Source organism: Miniopterus natalensis, chromosome 19 (assembly GCF_054644295.1).
Source record: "Miniopterus natalensis isolate mMinNat1 chromosome 19, mMinNat1.hap1, whole genome shotgun sequence".
NCBI lineage: Eukaryota > Metazoa > Chordata > Mammalia > Chiroptera > Miniopteridae > Miniopterus > Miniopterus natalensis.
Window position 1 is genome coordinate 33,358,338 of NC_142099.1, and position 20,936 is coordinate 33,379,273.

A 20,936-nucleotide genomic window follows, 5' to 3' on the forward strand; every position below is an offset into this window, starting at 1 on the left:
ATTTTAAATGTTATGGAAAAAACAATGCAGAGCTAAAAGGACAGAGGAGGGTCGTGGTGTAGGGTACCATTTTAGTTAGAATAGTCAAGAGCTGCCTCTGAGGAAGTATCATTTGAGTAGAGATCTGTGGAGATTAAGTGGTGAGTTCAAGCCTACTATACTAAAGATCTGCTGTGGTATTGTAAATTGGTGCAGTCACTATGGAAAAAGAGTATGGAGATTCCTCAAAAAATTAAACATGGAGCCACCATATGGCCCAGCAATTCCACTTCTGGGTATTTATCCAAAAAAACAATTCAAAAAGATATATGCACCCCTGTGTTCATTGCAGCATTATTTATAATATGGAGGTAACGTAAGTGTCCATGAATAGATGAATGGATGAAGATGTGGTATACATACGATGGAATATTACTCAGCAATAAAAAGAGTGATATTTTGCCATTTGCCACATGAATGAACCTAAGGGGTATTATACTAAGTGAAATAAGTCAGAAAAAGACAAATACCAAATTATTTCATTTATATGTGGAATCTAAAAAAACAACAAATTAATGAACACGGAAAAACAGAAACAGACTCATAGAGAACAAGTTGATGGTTGCCAAAGGGGTGGGAAGTTGAGGATGGTGGTGGAGGAAAAGCTTGGTTTTGGACCGTAAATAAAATGAAACCAGTGTTCTTAACTAGTATACTGTAATTGTATATGTAGAAACACGAAGGAATCTACAAATAAACTATTAGAATTAGTGAGTTTAACAGGATTGCTGGATACAAGAACAACACACCAAAATAATTTGCATTTCTAATATCAGAAGAAAAAATTTTTTTAAAGATCTGTTAGATGAACATTCCAAAAAAAGAAAAGAAGTGCAAAAGCCCTGGGGCTGGAACATGTTTTGGTTGGAGTGACCCAAGAAGGCCAGTAAGGCTAGAGTAGAGCTAGGCAGTGTGGGAGGGGACGAAATCAGAGAACTAGGTACCAAATCTAGTCGGGCCTGCGTTGAAGGGTATTGTGCGCACTTTTATTTTTACTGTGTCATGAGAAACTTTTGGAAGTTTTGAGCGGGGCAATAACGTGACCTGCCTTGGGTTTAAAAGGGCATTCTGGCTGCCTTATATTTAACTAGGACAATCACGGAAATAGACAAACCAGCTAGGTGTCTCTTGCAACAGTCTAAGCAATATGACTTACAGTAGAGGGTAGCGGTAGAGGAGCAGGGTCAGACTCACACCCCGGTCCTCTGATCAAAAATCCTGCGGCCCCGCCGGCCGGCCGTGGCTCAGCGGCTGAGCATCGCCCAGGCCCCGGGAGAGCGCAGCTGGACTCGGTCAGGGCACCAGCCGGCGCCGGCTTCATCGCCAGCAGGGGGCGTGCAGGAGCAGCCCATCAATCATTCTCATCACTGATGTTTCTCTCCATTTCTCTCTGAAATCGATATATTAAAAAAACCCAAACATACAATTCCTCCAGCCTGGCAGCAGGGAGTAACCATGCCAGGGATTTTCCACATGCGTCCGTCAGGGGTCAGAGGGAAGCAGACTGCATGACCGGGCGCACTGGTGGGCACCTTCAGCACCTACCCCGCCACAGCAGAGATGGCGCCTCTTGACTAGCTCAGCTGCAAGTCAAGGCCCTGAATCCCTGCTTTAAAAATGCGAAAATGGAGGCTCTCCCGGTGAAGGGGGCCTCGGAGATACAGAAACCACGTAAGAAAATGGTCCTCAAAAGAAATCGGGGTTTCAGAAGAAATCTGGCGAGAGAACTGCTTGCTCCCCGTGTTCACACACGTTAGAAATGGTGGTCGCCCAGAAGAAATAAATTTTATTTCCACAACTCAGGGAGGCCGCGAAGGCACATTTGTTTCGAGTGTCGCAAGGGATGCAAGCCCCTGCAGGCACTACCAAAACACCCTCCAACAACTCGGCCCCCTCCGTAACGCGCACGCGCCCCTCGTCCTGTTTGCCGTTGGCCGTAAGCCCCGCCCCTCGTGCGTCCTTCCCGAGGGCTGGGAAGCGGTGAGCTCGCGCGACCACTCTCCCCTCGGTCTTCCCCACAGCACGTCGTCGCAAACGGGGCCGAAAAGCGTGGCAGCGCAGGCGCAAGCGCAGAGAACGGAGGCGGCGGTGGCGGCCGCTGGCCAGTGTAAGATGGCGGCGGCGTTGTTGGCGGCAGTGGACAGGACGGCTGGGCCTGGAGCAGTTGGAGCAGCTGCTAGCAGAAGGATGACCCGAGACGGGAAGCAGGCTGCTGAGCCTCGCCGGTTCCCGTGCTTGTAACTGCCCCAGCCGGACACCCCCCCACCCCCGACCTACCCGGTCCGTGTCTCGTTCCGGCACGGCCTGCCGCTCTCTCCCCGGTCCCGTTTCCCCTCAGGATAGGTTTGACTAACTAACAAGCTCAAGGCTCAGGTCTTTTCCTTCCCCTAACCCGAGTCTCCACTGGAAGGACTGGCTGCCCTTTCCTCCGGTCAGCCCTGGAATTGCCCCCAAGGGCCTGACCCACAACCCACCGGGACGTCTTGCCTCGTTGGGTGTCGACCGGTTTGTGTGCCCCCCCCTCCCCCGCCACCCCCATAGACTGGAGTTGGGGGACGCGGCTCTCCCTGCGTCTCCGTCACCTCAGGGCCACCGCGCGTTGCCCACCCCACCCCTCCCCCCAGCATCCCGAGTTCTCAGGCCCAGCACCTTGTACGGAAGGCCGAGGTCCAAGAACCCCAGAGTCAGTTGTTGCCGGCTGGTCTTGTACCCTTTGTAATGTAATTCTCTTAGTTTACCTCCCCTCACCCCCAGATCTTCCAGGACACCGTAGAACGGTCCTGTTTGGTCCCTGTTAGTTGGAAAGCATCTGGTGGCTTGAATTTCTGACTCATGATTGTTGCTGGAGTCTGTAAACAAACCGGCACTAGAGCTATCACATTCTCCCCAGGATCCACCCCCCTCCGCCCTGCTCTGGGGCTCCTTGTTGAGAGGTTTGGATATGGGTTAGTTAGGGTTGAAAAGATTCAGGTTTTCCTTTTAAGTGACTTTTTACGTGTTAGTGGAGCTGGGAGAATATTTGCCTGATTCATTTTATTTCTGTAACTATGTTTGTAGGTTATTTACTGACTAGTCAGAATTAGATACATTACTCTGGTTTTAAATAGTTGTAAGGAGGTCTAAAAAGTACTAAAATGTACTTGTAAATATTTTTTATTATGTTTAGCACAAGAGACACCTTTGCCATTTAAACTTTATTTTTTCTCAGTCCTTTAGTGAATCTACAGACCTATTTTCTCAGGAGCTCAGCCTGGCCCTTACTACCCTGATAAAGGAGGAAAGGTGAGTAGGAGTTGAGAGCATTTAAATTCCTAAGTCCAAGGCAGACCTTGCCCTGATGGTCAGGTGCTGACCACTAAAGTCATAAAATTCCTACCACAATTTCCCAGGTGGGGTATTATTTTTAACTGTGTTCTGGTTCTGGTTAAGTTACTTTTATAAGTTGAATGGGCTGTGGGCACCTTCTCTGTCATAAACTCTTGCTGTGTATATTCAAAACTCCAGTTAAGCCTCAATACGAACTGTCTACCTCATTTGCATTGTGTTTTGCCTTTGTGTGGATCATGTTTCTTACATTGTTAAAAGCTGGGAATTAGTTTGGGTTGTCATTTCTTGCTATTTAGAGGAGAATATTTAGCTGCTTGTCACTAAAAGCTGATATGCTGCCTTTAGTTAGTGCCTGGGTTCAGTTCACCTCAGAATTCCAACTCTTCAGGACATCGTGGTAAACTTTGGGTTAAAAAAAGTGGCTGCTTTTTTTATAGCTGGTCTGAAGAATTCTTGGTCAACAGTCAGCAACATGAACCAGTGTGGAAGAGAGTCAGAACATACTTGTAAATATAATTTTTGTGAGACTCTTGGGTTTCTGGTAGCAGAGAATAGTGCTATGGTTGGAGTTTATGGGATGTGACTGGAGTTAAGTGTCTCTGTGAAGGAGGCCTAGCTGATTCTTAATATCTCAGATTTATACTAGAAAAGGTTGAGTGTGACACCGGTGAGTTTTATTTCACATGGTGTTCTAATTAGAAAATGCTCATTGTGAACTGGAGTAAGATTATTATTGGTGGTTCATCTGTGTATCAGTAAGATTTAAAGGGGAAAGTACAGTTTCTAGAGCTGGACAGACCTGGGTTTAAATACTGTACTAAGATTTAGACCATGGGCAAGTTATTTAAACTTCCCCTTTCATTTCCACATCTCCAAAAAAATAGGATAAATACCACTTACCTCCTAGGGTCATCATTAGTATTGTATGAAGGAACTTATAGGAACCTCTAAATTATGGCTAGCACATGATAGACACTAATTTTTTTTTTTCTATTTATACATCATTGATTGATATGGCTTAGAATAAATTGTACATTAGTTTACACCTCTTTGCATTTTGCTTTTGAACATGTTTTCCTGGTTATTTTTTCAATTCATTTTTAATTGTGTGTGCCCACCTAGAGTTACCTTCTGAACATGATTCAGGTTAGTTCAAGACCAGAGGACAGCGGAAATATTAGATGTTGTTGTATGTATATCTCTAAATGCACTTTTTAAAAAAATCCTCACCCAAGAGTAATTTTTTCCATTGCTTTTCAGAGAGAGTGGAAGGGGGGGAGAGAAACATCGGTGTGAAAGAGACACATTGATTGGTTGCCTTTTGCTCATGAGCCAACTAGGGCCAGGGATTGAGCCTGCAACCAAGGTATGTGCCCTTGGCTGGAATCAAATCCGGGACCCTTCAGTCTGAGGGCCGATGCTCTAGCCACTGAGCCAAACCAGCTAGGGCTCTAAATACATTCTTAAACCAAATATCAATAAGTTTTCTTTGTTCATTGCTTTCTTCCTCTTGGTCTCTCTCTTAGTACACCTGATCAGAGTTGACACAAGTATTATACAGGCGTACCTCAAGATACTGTTGGTTTGGTTCCAGACCACCACAGCAAAGCCAGTATTGCAGTAAAGTGAGTTGTAATCTTTCTGCTGGTGGAGGGTCTTGTTTTTATTATGTAAAAAACACAACATCTGTGAAGCACCATAAAGGGAAGCACAATAAAAGGAGGTATGCCTGTAATTCCTTACCTTCCTGCTTCAGTGTTGTTCACCACCTCTGCTGTAGCTACCCCTTATGCCTTTTCCTTTTTGCCGTGGAGGGACTACATTTTTTCCCCCAAGTTGTTGGGCTCTGCCGTGATCCTCATCAATAGATTATCAAAGAACTAGACCATGAAAAGATTTTTTTTTCTTTTTTTTTTTTTTTTTAAATATATCTTTATTGATTTCAGAGAGAGGAAAGGAGAGAGAGAGAGAGAGACAGAGAGACAGAGACAGAAACATCAATGATGAGAGAGTCATTGATTGAGCCCACAACCCGGGCATGTCCCCTGACCGGGAATCGAACCCTGATCGCCTGGATCCTAGGTCTACGCTCAACTGCTGAGCCACGCCCATCCGGGCAAGGTTTTTCTTTTTGAAGTGAATCTGGGTTAGGGAGTTAAGAGTACAGAGTTTTTTATTTTGTCTCCCCAGTTGGACCATCTTAATACTATGACAGCACAGATGAAAAGTTTTTAACCTTCTTTTTTTTTCTTCCACACATTTGTGGGGTAGGTAAGCGCACATGAAAAGTAAGAAAGCGTTGATTACATTGTGATGGAAAGCAGCTATATTCATTCAGGCCAGTGATCAACTTAGAGCTGATCAATTTGCATTACCATCATGCGGGATCTAAATTCTCTCTTTTGAAAGGTGAAGGGTGGAGAGTGATGAGGTGGACTGAGACTGCATTTTTATTACTATTTTTAGAAGATCTGTAGATCTGTGTTGGGCAAGAGTAGAGAAGGAAATATGTTTGAAGAGGCATAACTTTGTTCCTTATTCTATGTGCTAGGTAAAAATCCCCTCTCCCCTGCCTCCGCTGAAGGGTTTCACATATTCTGAAGATATTTTATGTTTCAAGGTGTTGCATAAGAATTGTTGCATCTTATTAGGATTTCTTAGCATGGCTGAAGTGGGAGGCTAGGTATGCTTGTGACCTTTGACTTTAGTTCCTAGCCTGACAGGGCATTTAATACAGCACTCCATTAAATGTGTAAGATTTAGTCTCAGTGCTGTAATCCTTGGTGTTGACTAGGCTCAACCTAGGACAGAAGCCTGTCTTCAGAGAGAGCTAAAAGAAAGCAGCCTTTTTGTTGCCAGTTTAAAACAATACTGGCATTTCAAAAGCAAATGGGACACTAATAGAAGACATTCTTTAGAAGTGTGCCCTGTTGTGGGAGCCTGAGATTATCAGTTTCACACTCTAGGTCCTGTGTTCTATCAGTGAGTTACAGGCTTTTAAAATCATGAAGTGACTAGTTAAACTTTGTTTTTAGTAAATATGATTTATTTCTGGATATTTTCTACTGTAGGAAAGTTACTCCAAACACGTCTAGGAAATGTCCAGATTATAAAAGACAGAGTTACCCACACAGAGTTTTTATTGCATAACATTGGTGTTAGAGTTAGTTTTTAAGATTGAATTAGGTATTTTTTTCTTAAGCAGATTATCAGTGAGGCAAGATAATCTGTTATTAACTCTTACCCATTTGAAACTCAGGCAACTGAAAGAATTGAATCAGCAACAGGCCTGGAGGTAGTAACTATGCATATCTTAATTACAGAGCCAAATGTTAATGATTTTAGATTAGTTTAACAGTCATATTGAAAACTTTATCTTTTGTTTTCGTGAATATACACAAGAATCTTCACCCTGGCTGGTATGCACAGCGGCTGGAACATCGGCCCGCACACCGAAGGGTCTCGGGTTCGATTTCTGATCAAGGGCACGCACCTGGGATGCATGTTTGATCCCAGCCCAAGTCTGAGCACGTGTGGGAGGCAACCAGTCCATGCGTCTCCCTCACATAGATGTTTCTCTCTCTCCTCCCCTCTCCCCTTCTCTCCTCCCCTTTCCCCCCTTCCACTCTCTCTAAAAATCAATGGAAAAAATATCCTCAGGTGAGGATTAACCAAAAAACAAAAAAAGGATCTTGTGCATTGCTGTTAAAATTGGTCAGAAAAAGGGACTACTTGTTTTTGTTTACTGATTCAGTTATTCTCTTGGAGTGAGAAGGAAGTGCTTGAATGGTCTTTAAGAATTAGTGTGTGATGAATTTTATGAATTCGTCACTTATTTATAGCAGTCTTTTATCTCTATCCCTACAGGACATAATTTCTGAGCCAGAAGCTCAATTTATCAAGCACTACCTTAACCCCAGAAATGTGTATGCTAGAGATAAATTAATGAATTGAGTCTGCCCTGAGTTTGCAAGTAGGGCATGGGGCATGATTAATACGACAGAGATGGCATCTTTTAATGAAATGTGGTACCTCTAATGGATTGGGTTATTGCAAAAATTTTCATCATTGTTTTTGAGAGGTTAGGTATTTGCCCTTATCCTCTGAGGATACTGTTTAAGGAAGTCAGGCCAAGTTCTAATATGAAGCATCCATGTCCGTCCCACAAGTCATTTTTTTGTTCCTGGTTTTCCTTAGCTGTCTGGAAAGTGACTATGATTTACCTTTACCGGTAGCCAAGAGGATATAGTTTTCTAGTGTACTTTAAGCAGTGCCACATTATCAAGTATGTTTTAACCTTACTTAACTCAGCCCTCTAACTGAGTGCAGGTCGGAGGGCACTTCTTGATATTTTTAGCCTCTTTGTTGTTTCATTATAAATTGTACCTTTGGAGTATCACCCTTTTATCTCTCTAGTGTCCTTTCCAACAATTTAAGAAAAATTTGAAATGTGAATGGCAAAATGTGTAATGGGGACTGGATTCTGATGTAAAATAAACAATTTTATAGTGGAAACAATGGAATTTCCGTAGATAATGGACTTTCCTTAGAATCATTTAAAATGAGATAAATAGGCTTAACAGTTATTATGAAAAGTTCCTTATCTCTACAGCTGGAGATAGCATTGACAGGTTAGAATGCATTCCTGACATTGAAATACTGTTATTGAGACCAAAGCCAGTAAACTAAACACCAGGGGCATTTGGTATTACCAACAGGAAGAGAAGGCATCCATTGAAAGGAGGAACAAATTTTCTTGTTCCTAAGATAGCTGATGCAGGACTTCCTTATCTTCCTTCTCGCCATCTGTAGTGGTTGCTTTGAAGTTCTCATCTTGGCTATCCTCTGAACCTTTAAGAGGAAGAATACCTCAGAGAGAAGGAGGCTTATATTGTGGGTTCCTGGGCATATTGTTTACCCTAGTTCATAGGACATGAATGTCCTCAAAAGAAGATGTTAACAGAGCTCTCTGAATTCTTTAAAAGGCCAGTGAGAGCAGGCTGGCAGATATGGACTTGGAACTGTATCCTGTGTTCCGTACAATGTCTGTAGGATCACTGATGAGTGACAGATAATCCCAGGCTTCTCTAGGAAATGTGGTCTCGAACCAGAGATGATAAGCTAGGAATAAATAGTATAAATGCTATCAAGTACAGATTGCAAACGTCTTTAATCTTCTAACTCCTGCAGGGTAATGACATCCCATTTTATAAAAAAGAAACCAAAGTGGGTAGTAGAAGTAGAATTCCGCCCTAGCCTGTTTGTTCAGTGGTTAGAGCGTCGGCCCATGGACCAAAGGGTCCTGGGTTTGATTCCAGCTGAGGGCATGTACCTTGGTTGCAGGCTCGTTCCCGGCCCTGGTCAGGGTGCGTGCCGGAGGCAGACAATTGATGTGTCTCCCTCACATCAGTGTCTTGTCTGCCCCCCCCAAAAGCAGTGGATAAAATATCCTGGGTGAGGATAAAAAAAAAAGTAGAATTCAAACCAGGCCTGACTGACAACAAAGCCCTTATTTTCTGTTGCACTATATGCTGTCTTGTTAATGTCAAGTGATGAAGCAAATGAACTGAAAAATAGAATTCAGTGTTTTTATAAAAGTGTGTAAATTATAAAAAGGTCTGGCCCAGCCTGTATGGTTCAGTGGTTAGAACCAAGCGGTCATGGTTCGATTCACAGTCGAGGCGCATGCCTGGGTTTTCGGGCTCAGTCCCTGATGGATATTTCTCTCTCATCAATCTTTCTGTCTCTATCCCTCTCCCTTCCTCTCTCTAAAAAACAATAAAAACATAATATTCTTTAAAAACTAATAAGTTAAAAAATTTTTTTAAGGTGTGTTCAAATGACAGTGTGAATAAAAACATTTTTGAATTGTTTAAACATGGATCTCAGGTTAGGATTAATTAGTAGGCCAGTGAGTTTTTTAAGGAAATAATTTTAATGGACTTACTAAACTGGAGATTATCCTTTTATGATCCTTGAATAGGGAGAAAATCAGGATTCTCACTCAGTAACTGAGGTAATTCCATACTGACTCTGAAAGCCTTTTCTCAGTATACATCTTTCTGCATTTCTCGGTAGCATCTGAAACATGGACCATCCCCACCTTCTTGAAACCTTTTAACTCTCATTATTCTTTCTACTTCCCTGTGCATTTCTGTCTCCCTCTCCTTTCTTTTTCCTAGAAGTAGGTATTCCCCGAGATTCTTTCTTTGGACTTTCTCTTAGAGCTTTCTTGGGTACTTAATTTGTTTGTTTTTACTTTTTCCTTTTATTTTGTTAATCCTCACCCGAGGATATTCTTTCCATTGATTTTTAGAGAGGGAGGGAGAGAGGGAGACATCAGTGTGAGAAAGATGCATTGATTGGTTCCCTCCTGCATGCACCCTGACTAACCTGCAACCCAGGTATGTGTCCTTGCCCAGGCATTGAACCCAAGACCCTTCGGTGCATGCATGGGTGGATGCGCTAAACACTGAGCCACACAGGGCAGGGCTATTTTCCTTTTTTTAAAGTGAGGTGTAATTTACAAGGTATTTGATTTTGAAGCTTTTCTGTAGAAGTATGTTACAAGTTTGTATCTCTGACCTAATTTATTTCTCAAGTTTCAGACCTATATTGGTTTCCCCCTACATTCCTGACATGTCAGCTTAAATTTTAAACATAATTAAAATAAACTAATTTCTTCCCCCACATGCTATCTTCTCATTTATGGCACTTAATTTCCTCTAGGAACCCAGGTTCAAACTTGTCTTTTTGATTTTTTGAGCTTTAAAACAGCTTATTGAGTCAGATACTGTTAATTCTACCTCTACAATGTTTTCTACATTGATCTCCTTTTAATTTCCTCTGCCATCAACCTAAGACAGGTTCTCATTGCTTCTTACCTCAGCAACTATAACAGTTTTTGAACTTGTTTCTCCTTCCTTTTCTGTCCATTTTAGTCCCTCTTACTATCCTTGACAAAATAATCTTCTTGATGCCTAACACATACATACCTCCCATACTTTCTTTTTTTAATCCTCACCCGAGGATTTTTTTCCATCGCTTTTCAGAGAAAGTGGAAGGGGGAGAGGGAGAAACATCGATGTGAGAGACACACATCAGTTGGTTGCCAACTGCACACGTCCCAACCGGAGCTGGGGATTGAGCCTGCAACTGAGGTACGTGCCCTTGGCTGGAATCAAACCTGGAACCCTTCAGTCCACTGGCTGACACTAACCACTGAGCCAAACCAGCTAGGACCATACTTTTTTAATATATATAATTTTTTTTCTTTTTTATTGATCTTGGAGGAAGCAAGGAAGGGAGAGAGAAACATCCATGTGAGAGAGAAATATTGATTGGTTGGCTCCCACATGCATCCCAACCAGGGATCCATCCTGCAACCTGGGTATGTGCCCTGACTGGGAATTCAACCTGCCACCCTTGATGTACGCTCCAACCAACTGAGCACACTGGCCAGTACAGAAGTACACCTTCTGTACTTCTTAACAATCAACTATACCGCACTATCTAGCCAAATCAGACTATCCAGGTCTATTCTTGAACATACCAGGTTTTTTTTCTTTTCCATGTCTTATTCTGATTCAGGTGGAATGTCTTTCTCAATTCTACCCATTAAAATCCTATCCTTGCCACCTCAGTTGGGCATTGACCTGTACATTGAAAGGTTGCCCATTAAATTCCTGGTCAGGGCACATGCCCAGGTTGCAGGCTCAATCCCTGGTGGGGGCGTGCAGGAGGTGGCCAGTGGATATTTCGCTCTCACATTGATGTTTCTCTCTCTTTCCCCCTCCCTTCCTCTCTAAAAATCATTTTAAAAATCTTAGGAAATAAAATCCTATCCTTCCTTCAAAGCCCAGCTTAAAAACTAATTTCTCCATGGAAGCTTTTTCTTTCTCCCTGAAACTAAATATAATCCTCTGATCAATTGCAACTGCATTACATATACAGGGTATCCCAGAAAAATGTGTACATACTTTAACAGCTGATAGCTCAGTTTTGAAAATGAAACATTTTAATGAACACTGGCCAGTGTGGCTCAGCAATTGAACATTGACCTATGATCCAGGAGATTGCTGGTTTGATTCCTGGTCAGGGCATATACCCAGGTTGCAGGCTAGATCCCCAATAAGGGGTGTGCAGGAGGCAGCTGATCAGTGACTCACTCATCATTGATGTTTCTATCTCTCCCTCTCCCTTCTTCTCTCTGAAATCAATAAACATATTAAAACAAAAAGAATAGAACTATATGTTTAAAAAAACAGTAAACACTGCCTTTATAATTATTCAAAATGTGTATATACATTTTTGGGGAATATATATATTTTAATGATACTGATGCTCGTATTTCTTGTATTATAGTTAGTTATGTGCTCTTTTTTTTTTTAATTGACTATTGGCTAAAAAATGGATGGTGACTGCCTTGTTCATTTTTGTAGCTCCTGTGTTGCCTTGCACATTATTGCATTACTAGCATGTCTCTGTACAGATCGTCCACTGGGTGGTGCCAGATGCCTATAATTTGGATAAACAAGGGAGGCTGGATGTACTGTTGAGTTGCCCTGTGTTGTCAATCTTCTGCACAATAGGAATTGAGATTAATTTCCCTGATCCAGAAACATTCATAGTTTCTTTCTGCACCCCTTTCCGGTTTACCAGAAGAGACAGTAGTATATTCAACTCCTCGAAGGACTTAATAGAAAGTAGCCCAGAACTACAGGCCTGCCCCCCATAAACATGTTTTATATAGTATGAGTTTCAGCTTCCTGGGAGTCACCCCTTTGAATTTCAGTGCCTGAGGGTCTCTGTCTGATTAATAACCACTATGTGATTTGAGTGGCTGGGTGCCCAGAGGAAATCAAGTGCCATAAATGAGAAGCCAGCAAGTGGCTGGTGGCAGGAGTCAGGAAAGTTGACTTGGAGAAGTGTCTATTGTTAAGTAGAAAAATAGTAAGGTAAGGAGAATGAATTTAAAATGAGACATTTCAGCTTGAAAACAAAAATTTGGGATGTGGAAAGTAGGACTGGTTGATTCCAGATGGACTGTGGGACTTGGGACTGAAAAAACAAATTTGTACTTTGGATGGAGATCAGCCCTGATGAACAGCTGTTCAGTTATGAGTGGTATGGGACATCTGTCCTCTCAAGAGGAACCAAGGACTGTGTGGCTCTCAGATATCTGTCTTATTAATAATTGAAGCATTTTCTAAGATTACCTTTTAGTTTCAGAGGAAATTCTAAAACTTTGTCTCATGTAAATATGGGTGTCTATGTAGGAGAGTTGGGCACTTGAGTTGCAAAATGAAGGCATGCGAAACAAGACTGCTGGACTGGCCTGAGAGAGTGCTGGGATTATGTAACTCATGGAAACTCACTGAGAGTTCAGAGCTTAATGAAGGGATCAAGGACTAATATTTAGATGATGAAGTTTCCATTGGATATGAGGTAAAGTAAGTAGAGTTATCAGTTTTCAGAGCTTGTAGACTCCAAAGCAGTTAAGATGAATTTGAGAGAAATTTTATTTATTTATTTATTTATTTATTTTTACTTATTTTTTTTAACCCTCACCTGAGGCTATTTTTTCCCCATTGCTTTTCAGAGAGGGTGGAAGGGAGGGTGTGAGAGAGAAACATCGATGTGAGATAGACACATCAATTGGTTGCTTCCTGCATGCACCCCAACCACAGCCAGGGATTGAGCCTGCAACCAAGGTATGTGCGCTTGGGTGGAATTAAACCCAGGACCCTAAAGTCCTTGGGCCCGTGCTCTAACCCCTGAGCCAAACTGGCCAGGGCTTGAGAGAAATTTAAAAAATATAAATGGAAAGCATAAATATTCAGAATTACTTTGAAGTACTTGAAGTTCCTGATAGTCTTAGCTGTCAACAAGATAATAAATAGGGTTGGAGTCTTTTTAAAAATAAATGTTTTTATTGATTTCCGAGAGAGGAAGGGGGGGAGAGAGTTAGAAACATCAATGATGAGAGAGTCGTTGATTGGCTGCCTCCTGCATGCCCCCTACTGGGGATCGAGCCCGAAACCCAGGCCTGTGCCCTGACTGGGAATCGAACTGTGACCTTGTTAGTTTATAGCTAGATGCTCAACCCCTGAGCCATGCCGGCTGGGCTAGAGACTTTTTATGAATTTAGGATTCCTCTTGTCTCAAATGTGGTTGCAGCAAAAATCCCTCTGCAGTTTCATTTTCAAACATTTTGCTCTCATTTACTGCAGCTTATTGACCACTTTAGCTAACTTCTATTACTAATCACAGCCTTGCCTCGCTGGATTGGCTCAGTTGGTTGAACATTGCCCCGTGCTCTGAAAGATTGCCGGTTCAATTCCTAGTCAGGGCACATAACCTGGGTTGTGAGTTTGATCCCCAGTGGGGAGTGTACAGAAGGCAACCCAGCAATGTTTCTCTCCCCACCCTTTCCTCTCCCTAAGCATGTCCTCGGGTGAGGATTAAAAAAATAATACTAATAATAATCACAGCCTTGAAAATTTAGTATTTTTAGTTGTTGGGTTTTATCCTTTGTTTAACACTTGGCATGATTTCTCCCCTTCCTCTACTTCTCTCATTCTTTTTTTCCCCATCCAGATTTATTGAAGTATGATTTATATGGCATAAAATTTACCCTTTTTTTTCAATGACCTATTCTATGAATTTTGACAAGTGCATAGTCACTCAACATCACCATGATTGAAACATAGAACATTTTCATCATTCCAAAAAGTTTTCGCACGTCTGCTTTTAGTCATTCCCTTCCCTACCCCCAGTCCCTAACAACCACTGTTCTGCTTTCTGTCCCTATAGTTTATCTTTTCCAGATTGTCCTATAAATGGAATCATATTATGTAGCTGTTTTAATCTTGCTTTTTTCACTTAGCATAACGTATTTGAGGTCCATCCGTGTTGCTGTGTGTATCAATAATTCATTTCTTTTTTTTGCTTAGTAAGTAGTACATTGTGTGGATAGACCACAATTTGTTTATCCAGTCCAGTGTTTGATTACTCTAAATGAAGCCACCAAAACATTCACCTACAGGCTTTGGGTTGGACATACATTTTCATTTCTTTTGAGTACATACCTGGGTGGGATTCCAGAGTGGTAAATGTATGTTTAACTTTATAAGAAACTGCCAAACTGTTTTCCAAATTGACTACCATTTTGTATATCTGCCGTGTTAGCACTTGATAAAGAAAGCTTTCATTATTATTTCTAAAATTTTAAACCTAATAGGTATGTAGGGGATTCTCATAGTGGTTTTCATTTGTGTTTCCCTGATAACTAATAATATTGAGGATCTTTTCTAGTGATTCTTATTTAGTTGTGAGAGATTTTAAATATATTCTGGTTGCTACCCTTAATGTGTCTTTTGCAGATATTTTCTTTTAGTCTGTAGCTTGTCTTTTCATCTTCTTAACAGGTCTTTTGAAGAGTAGACTTTTAATTTTGGTATATCCAGTTAATATTTTCTTTTATGGTTTGTGCTTTTTGAGACCTACCTGAAGACATATTTGCCTAACCCATTGTCACAAAGATTATCTCCATTGTTCTGTAAATTGTATTGTTTTAGCTTTTACATCTAGGTCTGTGATCCATTTTCAGTTAGTTTTTGTATATTGTAAAAACATAGGAGTCAAGTCTTTGTGTGTGTATATATGTATATATATGTATGTATGTATGTTGTATTTGGATGTCTTATTGCCCTACTATAAATAGTCTCTTGTACAAATCTTTCATTAATATTAGGAAAAGGAAGCAGCCTCAGTGATTTTAAACAGGAGATACTTGGTACCTCTTCTAGAAAGTACTCTTACATATAGTATTAACTCTCCCTTTTGGTTTTTACTTAATACTTTGTCATCTATTTGGTTAAAAATTTAAGACCTTTTCTTATTAAGTCAAGAGAAATCTAGGTCACTGGAATTTCTTAGGTAGAAATTAAAATGATACCTGAGTCTGTTTTCCTCCATCCCCCAATAGCTTACTCCTTAACCTTCAGTTTGGCAGGGGCTGTGGTTATTTTTAGAGTGCAGGCAGCAGAGCTAATCTAATTAAGCTCCCCTAGCTACCTGGAGCAATGAGCTCATCAGCTCTTCCAAGCTCAGATTGGTTTGTTCTGGACTAGATTTTACATGGAGATTGATCAAGTTAAAACTGGATTTGTTGGCAGTGTAGTATATTAAAGAATGAAGAAGGGCCCTGGCCTGTATGGCTTAGTGTGGAAACTTTGGCCTTCATACCACAGGGTGTCTGGTTCAATTACCGGCACGTCTGATGTATGTGGGAGGCAACCAGTTGATCTGTCTCCCTCACATTGATCTTTCTTTCTCTCCCTACCCCTCTCCACTCTCTCTCAAACTCAATGGAAAAAATATCCTCTGCTGAGGATTAACAACAACAACAAAAAGAATGAAGAAGGTAGTGTAAGTTAGAGTCAGGTATGGTCCCTAACCTCAGATTATAAAATCAGGTTGTATTTCTTGGTGATGGAAGAGATTCTAGAGTGGCTCCCATACTTGAGACCTAGGGCACAGTCGTATATAGGATCTTAACCTGCTTTAATTTGGGCAGTTAACTTTTTTTAAAAAATGTTTTTATTGATTTCAGAGGGAGGAAGGGAGGAGAGAGATAGGAACATCAATGATGAGAGAGTGTCTTTGATTGGATCCTGCGTGCCCCCTGCTGGGGATCAAGCCTACAATTTGGGCATGTGCCCTGACCAGGAATTGAATCATGACTTCCTGGTTCATAGGTTGATGTTCAACGACTAATCTGGGCACTTACTCTTAATTCTTGCCCCAGAGTTGAGATCGTTTTAAATTTCTGTACTTTGAAGTTTATATGATAAGAGTAATAACTCATCCCCAAAGTAATTGTATTTTATTATTGTCATAATTTCTTGGCTTTCTAGAAGAAGTGGTCCCCAAAGTAGGAATAGGTGCACCCCAAGGAGTATGGAAGATGATCCAGTGGTATATAGAAAAAGAAAATTGAAATATCTATTTTTTTCTAGAAAAAGCTTAATGTTTAATGTGAATTGATTAAGTGTGAGTGTATATGTACACTCATATTGAAGGTTTATTCTCAAAGTTTTCATTGACACAGTTCATTATCAGTTTTGAGACCACTGCTCTGGAGCACCCTGTTGCAGAAATTTTAACATATACCTATCTGTATCATCTCTGGAATTACTAATATTATTTTATAAAAAAAGAAAATGAAGTCTAGAGAAGATTAAACAGCTTACCCAAGGTTACAAAATATGCTAATGGCTTAGCTGATACTAGAATCCTGACTTCAAATTTTTAGTCTAAGACTAATTTTGCTAAACTCTGTGGCCCCTAAAATGTGACCTTTAGAAGTTATCTGCCTATATTACTTAGCGATTAGAATTAACATAAGCATTCAGAGGATTTTCTCTGTTTCTGAATTTAGCACTAAATTCTGTTAACTTTTTCCCTTAAAGAGAAGATCCCTTCTTGCAAGAACCTTAAGCCAGTTTCCCCAAAAGATGAGATCTATAGCCACTGGGTATGGGTTGATCCTCATGACTTTCCTTTGCCTACTTCTCAGAGCTAAGTAGGCACTAGGCTTTGGTTCCTCCTGGTCATAGAGGTTGGGAAAGCCTCTAGAACCATTATGTCTTAAGTTCAGGCAGTCTGGGCTTCTGTAGAAGTTGATGAAATTCAGTTTTGAGAAAGGTTCTCTGGAGCTGCTTTATTCTCTAGGAGTGGATAATAGTGGGGTGGGAAGTATGATATGGTTGACAGTTTGGATTCTGGAGGTGAGAAAACATCAGATTTGTTCTCAATTGATCATAAGGTATACTTATGACCTTAGTTTTTATTGTATCATTTATTTGTTTATTTAAATATATCTTTATTGATTTCAGAGAGAGGAAGGGAGAGATAGAAACTCTCTGAATGATGAGAGAGTCATTGATCAGCTCCCTCCTGCATGCCCCCTACTGGGGATCGAGCCCACTACCTGGGTATGTGCCTTGACCCGGGATCGAACCAGCAATCTCCTGGATCATAGGTTGATGCTCAATTGCTAAGCCATGCCAGCCGGGCGTGACCTTAGTTTTGAGTCTTAAAGCAGTGCAGTTATTTTCCTCACTTCATAGGACTTTGACAATTAATGTAATTAACTTAATCCCTAGGTGGGGAAGAAGATATTGCTGAGATACTAAAGAACATAAACAGGGACTGCTATGAGGGAAAAACAAGTGCCATGTGAGGAATGCTGTGCAAAAATATATCATCGAAGTAGGAGGAGGAAAACAGCCTGCTCTGCAAACAACTCTTCACTGTTTTTCCTTATGTGGCTTCACAGATCTGTTTTTCATTGGCTTTGTCTTTCATCATCATCCTTCCAGGTGTCCTTTCCTCAGATTCAGCCTCAGTCCTGCTCTTGTATTATTTTCACTCCCCTGCTTTGGCCTACTATGAGCAAGCTTTGGGCAGCTGTCTCTTGGCAGAGGACACTTTTGTTAGCAACTTGGATTTCTGTAGAGGAGAATAGGGGGTAAGATTAAGGATGGGGCTGCCTCTGGGATCATTGTTATGGGAATGAAAGGGCTGTTGAAAGATTAGAGGCCAGTGTGCCTGGGTACAGGCCTGGAGTCATAATCATACTTTGTCTTTTACCAGCGCCTTTTGTCCAAGGCACTGAATGGGCTTAACAAAATCTGGCCTGAATAATATTTTTCTTTGCTCTTTGGAATTTGCTGGAGGTGGACGTGAGGCCCTGAAAAAATAATGAATGTGTTACAGTGGTATAAAAGGAAAAAAGCTAGGTACTCTGATTCCTAGTTATAGTTTTGCCAAAAAGACAAATCTGGTGAAAGTTGGTGGGATTGTGAAATAATGGTTTAATAGAAATGTTGGTTTAATAGAAAAGTTGCCCTTTTCTTCCCCAGCTTTGTACTTGGTGACTTATTAGTTGTAACAGGAGAAAAAAACCTTTTTATGTTCTTTCTTAGAGGTAGGGAGCCCCCAAGTCCTAATTCATCTCTGCTTCTTATAATAGTTAATGCTGTATCTGCACCTGTGAATATGAAGCTAGGCATCCGAGTGAACATAAAGCCCAAGCTCTTACCTCATAAGCTTGATTTCTTTCATCTTTCTCTTTTTAAAATATTTTTTTATTGATTATAGAGAGAGAAGAAGGGAGAGTGAGAGAAACATAGATGAGAAACATTGATTAGGTGCCTCCTGCATGCCCCCTGCTGGGGATCAAGCCTTCAACCCAGGCATGTGCCCTGACTAGAATAGAACTGGCAACCTCTTGGTGCATGGGTGGACATACAACCACTGAGCCACACCGGTCAGGCTTTCCTCTCTCTTGATTTGTGTGTAAAATGATATAAAGAGTCTGACCTACCTCTTCATGTTGTGAAGACAGTGTAATAGTTTGTGGATACATAAGACTATTATTTATAACAGAAGATTTTTGTGGAGAGGGCAGTGCTGAAGTTAGCTCTTTGTATTGAGTTAAGGCTCTCTGCTTATAGTATATGTCATTTGACACATGCCTGGTGTTTTAGGTTTTATTTCAGTTCCCTCTTTCCCCTGAAAAAACACTGCTAGTTACAAAATAAGGATAAGAGACTGCAGTCAACTTCCCAAAGATATGTCTCTTTATGGAATTTAAACATAGGGGGGAAATCTGGGATGATTTCAGCAGCTGAGAAGCCCTATTGAGCACATACCAAAAAAATCATTTTTATAAAAATGACAAAGGTGTATATTGTTAAATCTCCTTGTCCCTTCTATCATCTTTCCCAGATTGTTTTCTAATTGTTGCTTTTTTTTTTCCCTTGCAGATCCAGGCTGGCTACAATAAACATCAGTCAAGATGTCCAGAAAAGGGAGCAGCACAGATGGCAAAACAGACTTAGCTAATGGTAAGGGGCCAAAATGAAGGTGAAGCTATTTTTGCTATCAACTGATGTTCTCCTCCCCCAAAGAAAGTGGAGACCTGGATTTTAGTGGAGAGAAGAAAACCTTTCCTAAGAGTGAACCTTTCTTGGGTTGTTTGGAGTACAGGAAACTACATAGGAAATACCTTGGATTGTCTGGAACTTTTGCTGCTTCAACTTTTATCTGATTGTTTTCAGAAGATCAATAATAGAGTTGTGTCTCTAAGAGGTCAGGTGGTTTGGAATTTTGAAAGGTTGTAAGGGTAGGTAAAACCTAGGAGATGCTATTTATAATAAAGGAGAAAAAAGATCCAGTTGGCTGTGGGAACAAGAGCGTTGTTGGGCAGGTGAGGTTCCCCAGTTATAATGAGAAGTCTCTTTTCATGGTAGATCATAGTTTGACAAGTATTATGATAAGAAATGAGGTTAGAGCCTAAACCAACTGGAATTGGGGTTTTCTTCCTGCCCTCCTTCCATTCACTCATCCATCCTCCCTTCCATCCTTCCTTCCTTTTCCCAGTGTTGCCAAGTGTTACAGCATTGAATCTAGTGCAGATTTGAAGACAGGATATCAAGATTCTGATAGAGTTAGCTACTACCTGGGTTATTCAACCAATGCTTCACCTGTGAGCCAACATCTAGAGTAACATCCACCAAATGGATATAGTAGTTGGGCAACACAGTGTCTAGCATTCCTTAGCACCTTGCAGGTCAGGATTATAAGCTAAATTCTAGTTGATGTGATTGGCAGAGTAATGAAATTGAGGAGTGGAATGTGAGATTTTCCAACATGCTGTTTTATTGCCCTTTTGTTCTTACCACTGCCATTCATCTTCTGTAAAGGAAAGTTTTTCAGATTTTTCACTGGGCTTAGTTGCTAGACAAAGTGTTCTAGAGGGGTTTGAGGTATACAGTTTATTTGGCCATTAGCTAGATCAGGGATTGAAAAACTATGGCTTGTAGGCCAAGTCCAGCCTGCCACTGTTTTTTTAAAGTTTATTGGAACACAGTCATTCCCCATTCATTTACATAGTACTTATGATTGCTTTGGTGTGACCACGTGTAGTTGTGACAGAGATCCATGTGGCATATGAAGCCTCAAATTTTTACTATCTGGCCCTTGGCAGAAAAAAATTTGCTAGCCCTTGAGCTAGATCTTGGTCATTGACTGTTAGGGTCCTCTTGCTGAGCTTGTGATATGCTCTGGCCTTTATGTTAATGTGATAGGGCCCCAAAGTTGTCTTAATTTTTTAATCATGATTGTAACAATAAGTACTAGGAGTTTTGACTTTGTTTTTCTATCTCCACAGTGATAGGTATAATATTTTATCCCACTACTCCAAATCTTAAACCCAATTGCATTTCAAAAACCACACTATTAATCTTTCTTAGCATATACAGCAGTTCCAGCAGTTGTTCCTAGGAGCAAATTGCCATATTGTTCCCCTCTATCTTCTAGTTCCTAGCCTAGTTGTTTTCACACTGTGTTCTTAGTTGAGGTGCTTTTTAAGAAGAGCTGTTTATATGTCTCCCAACCTTCTGTCACTGCTTGAATCAAAGCAGTTATTTTATCTGTTTTCTGTATTTGATTTTGTCTAAGAGTTCGTTGGAAAGGGGTTTCCATTGCTACAGAGATTT

At 40.9% G+C, this 20,936-nt stretch overlaps 1 protein-coding gene across 1 annotated transcript in view; it reads left to right on the plus strand.

Moving 5' to 3' along the window:
* Positions 1 to 2,132: 2,132 nt before the first annotated feature.
* Positions 2,133 to 20,936, plus strand: part of DCAF8 (DDB1 and CUL4 associated factor 8) — a 41,156-nt gene continuing 22,352 nt past the window's right edge. Inside the window, exons 1-3 of the mRNA XM_016214729.2 lie at positions 2,133 to 2,319; positions 3,248 to 3,321; positions 19,203 to 19,283. Coding sequence (XP_016070215.1) covers positions 19,235 to 19,283 — 49 coding nt within the window. The 5' untranslated portion in view covers positions 2,133 to 2,319; positions 3,248 to 3,321; positions 19,203 to 19,234. The remainder of the gene's footprint in view (positions 2,320 to 3,247; positions 3,322 to 19,202; positions 19,284 to 20,936) is intronic.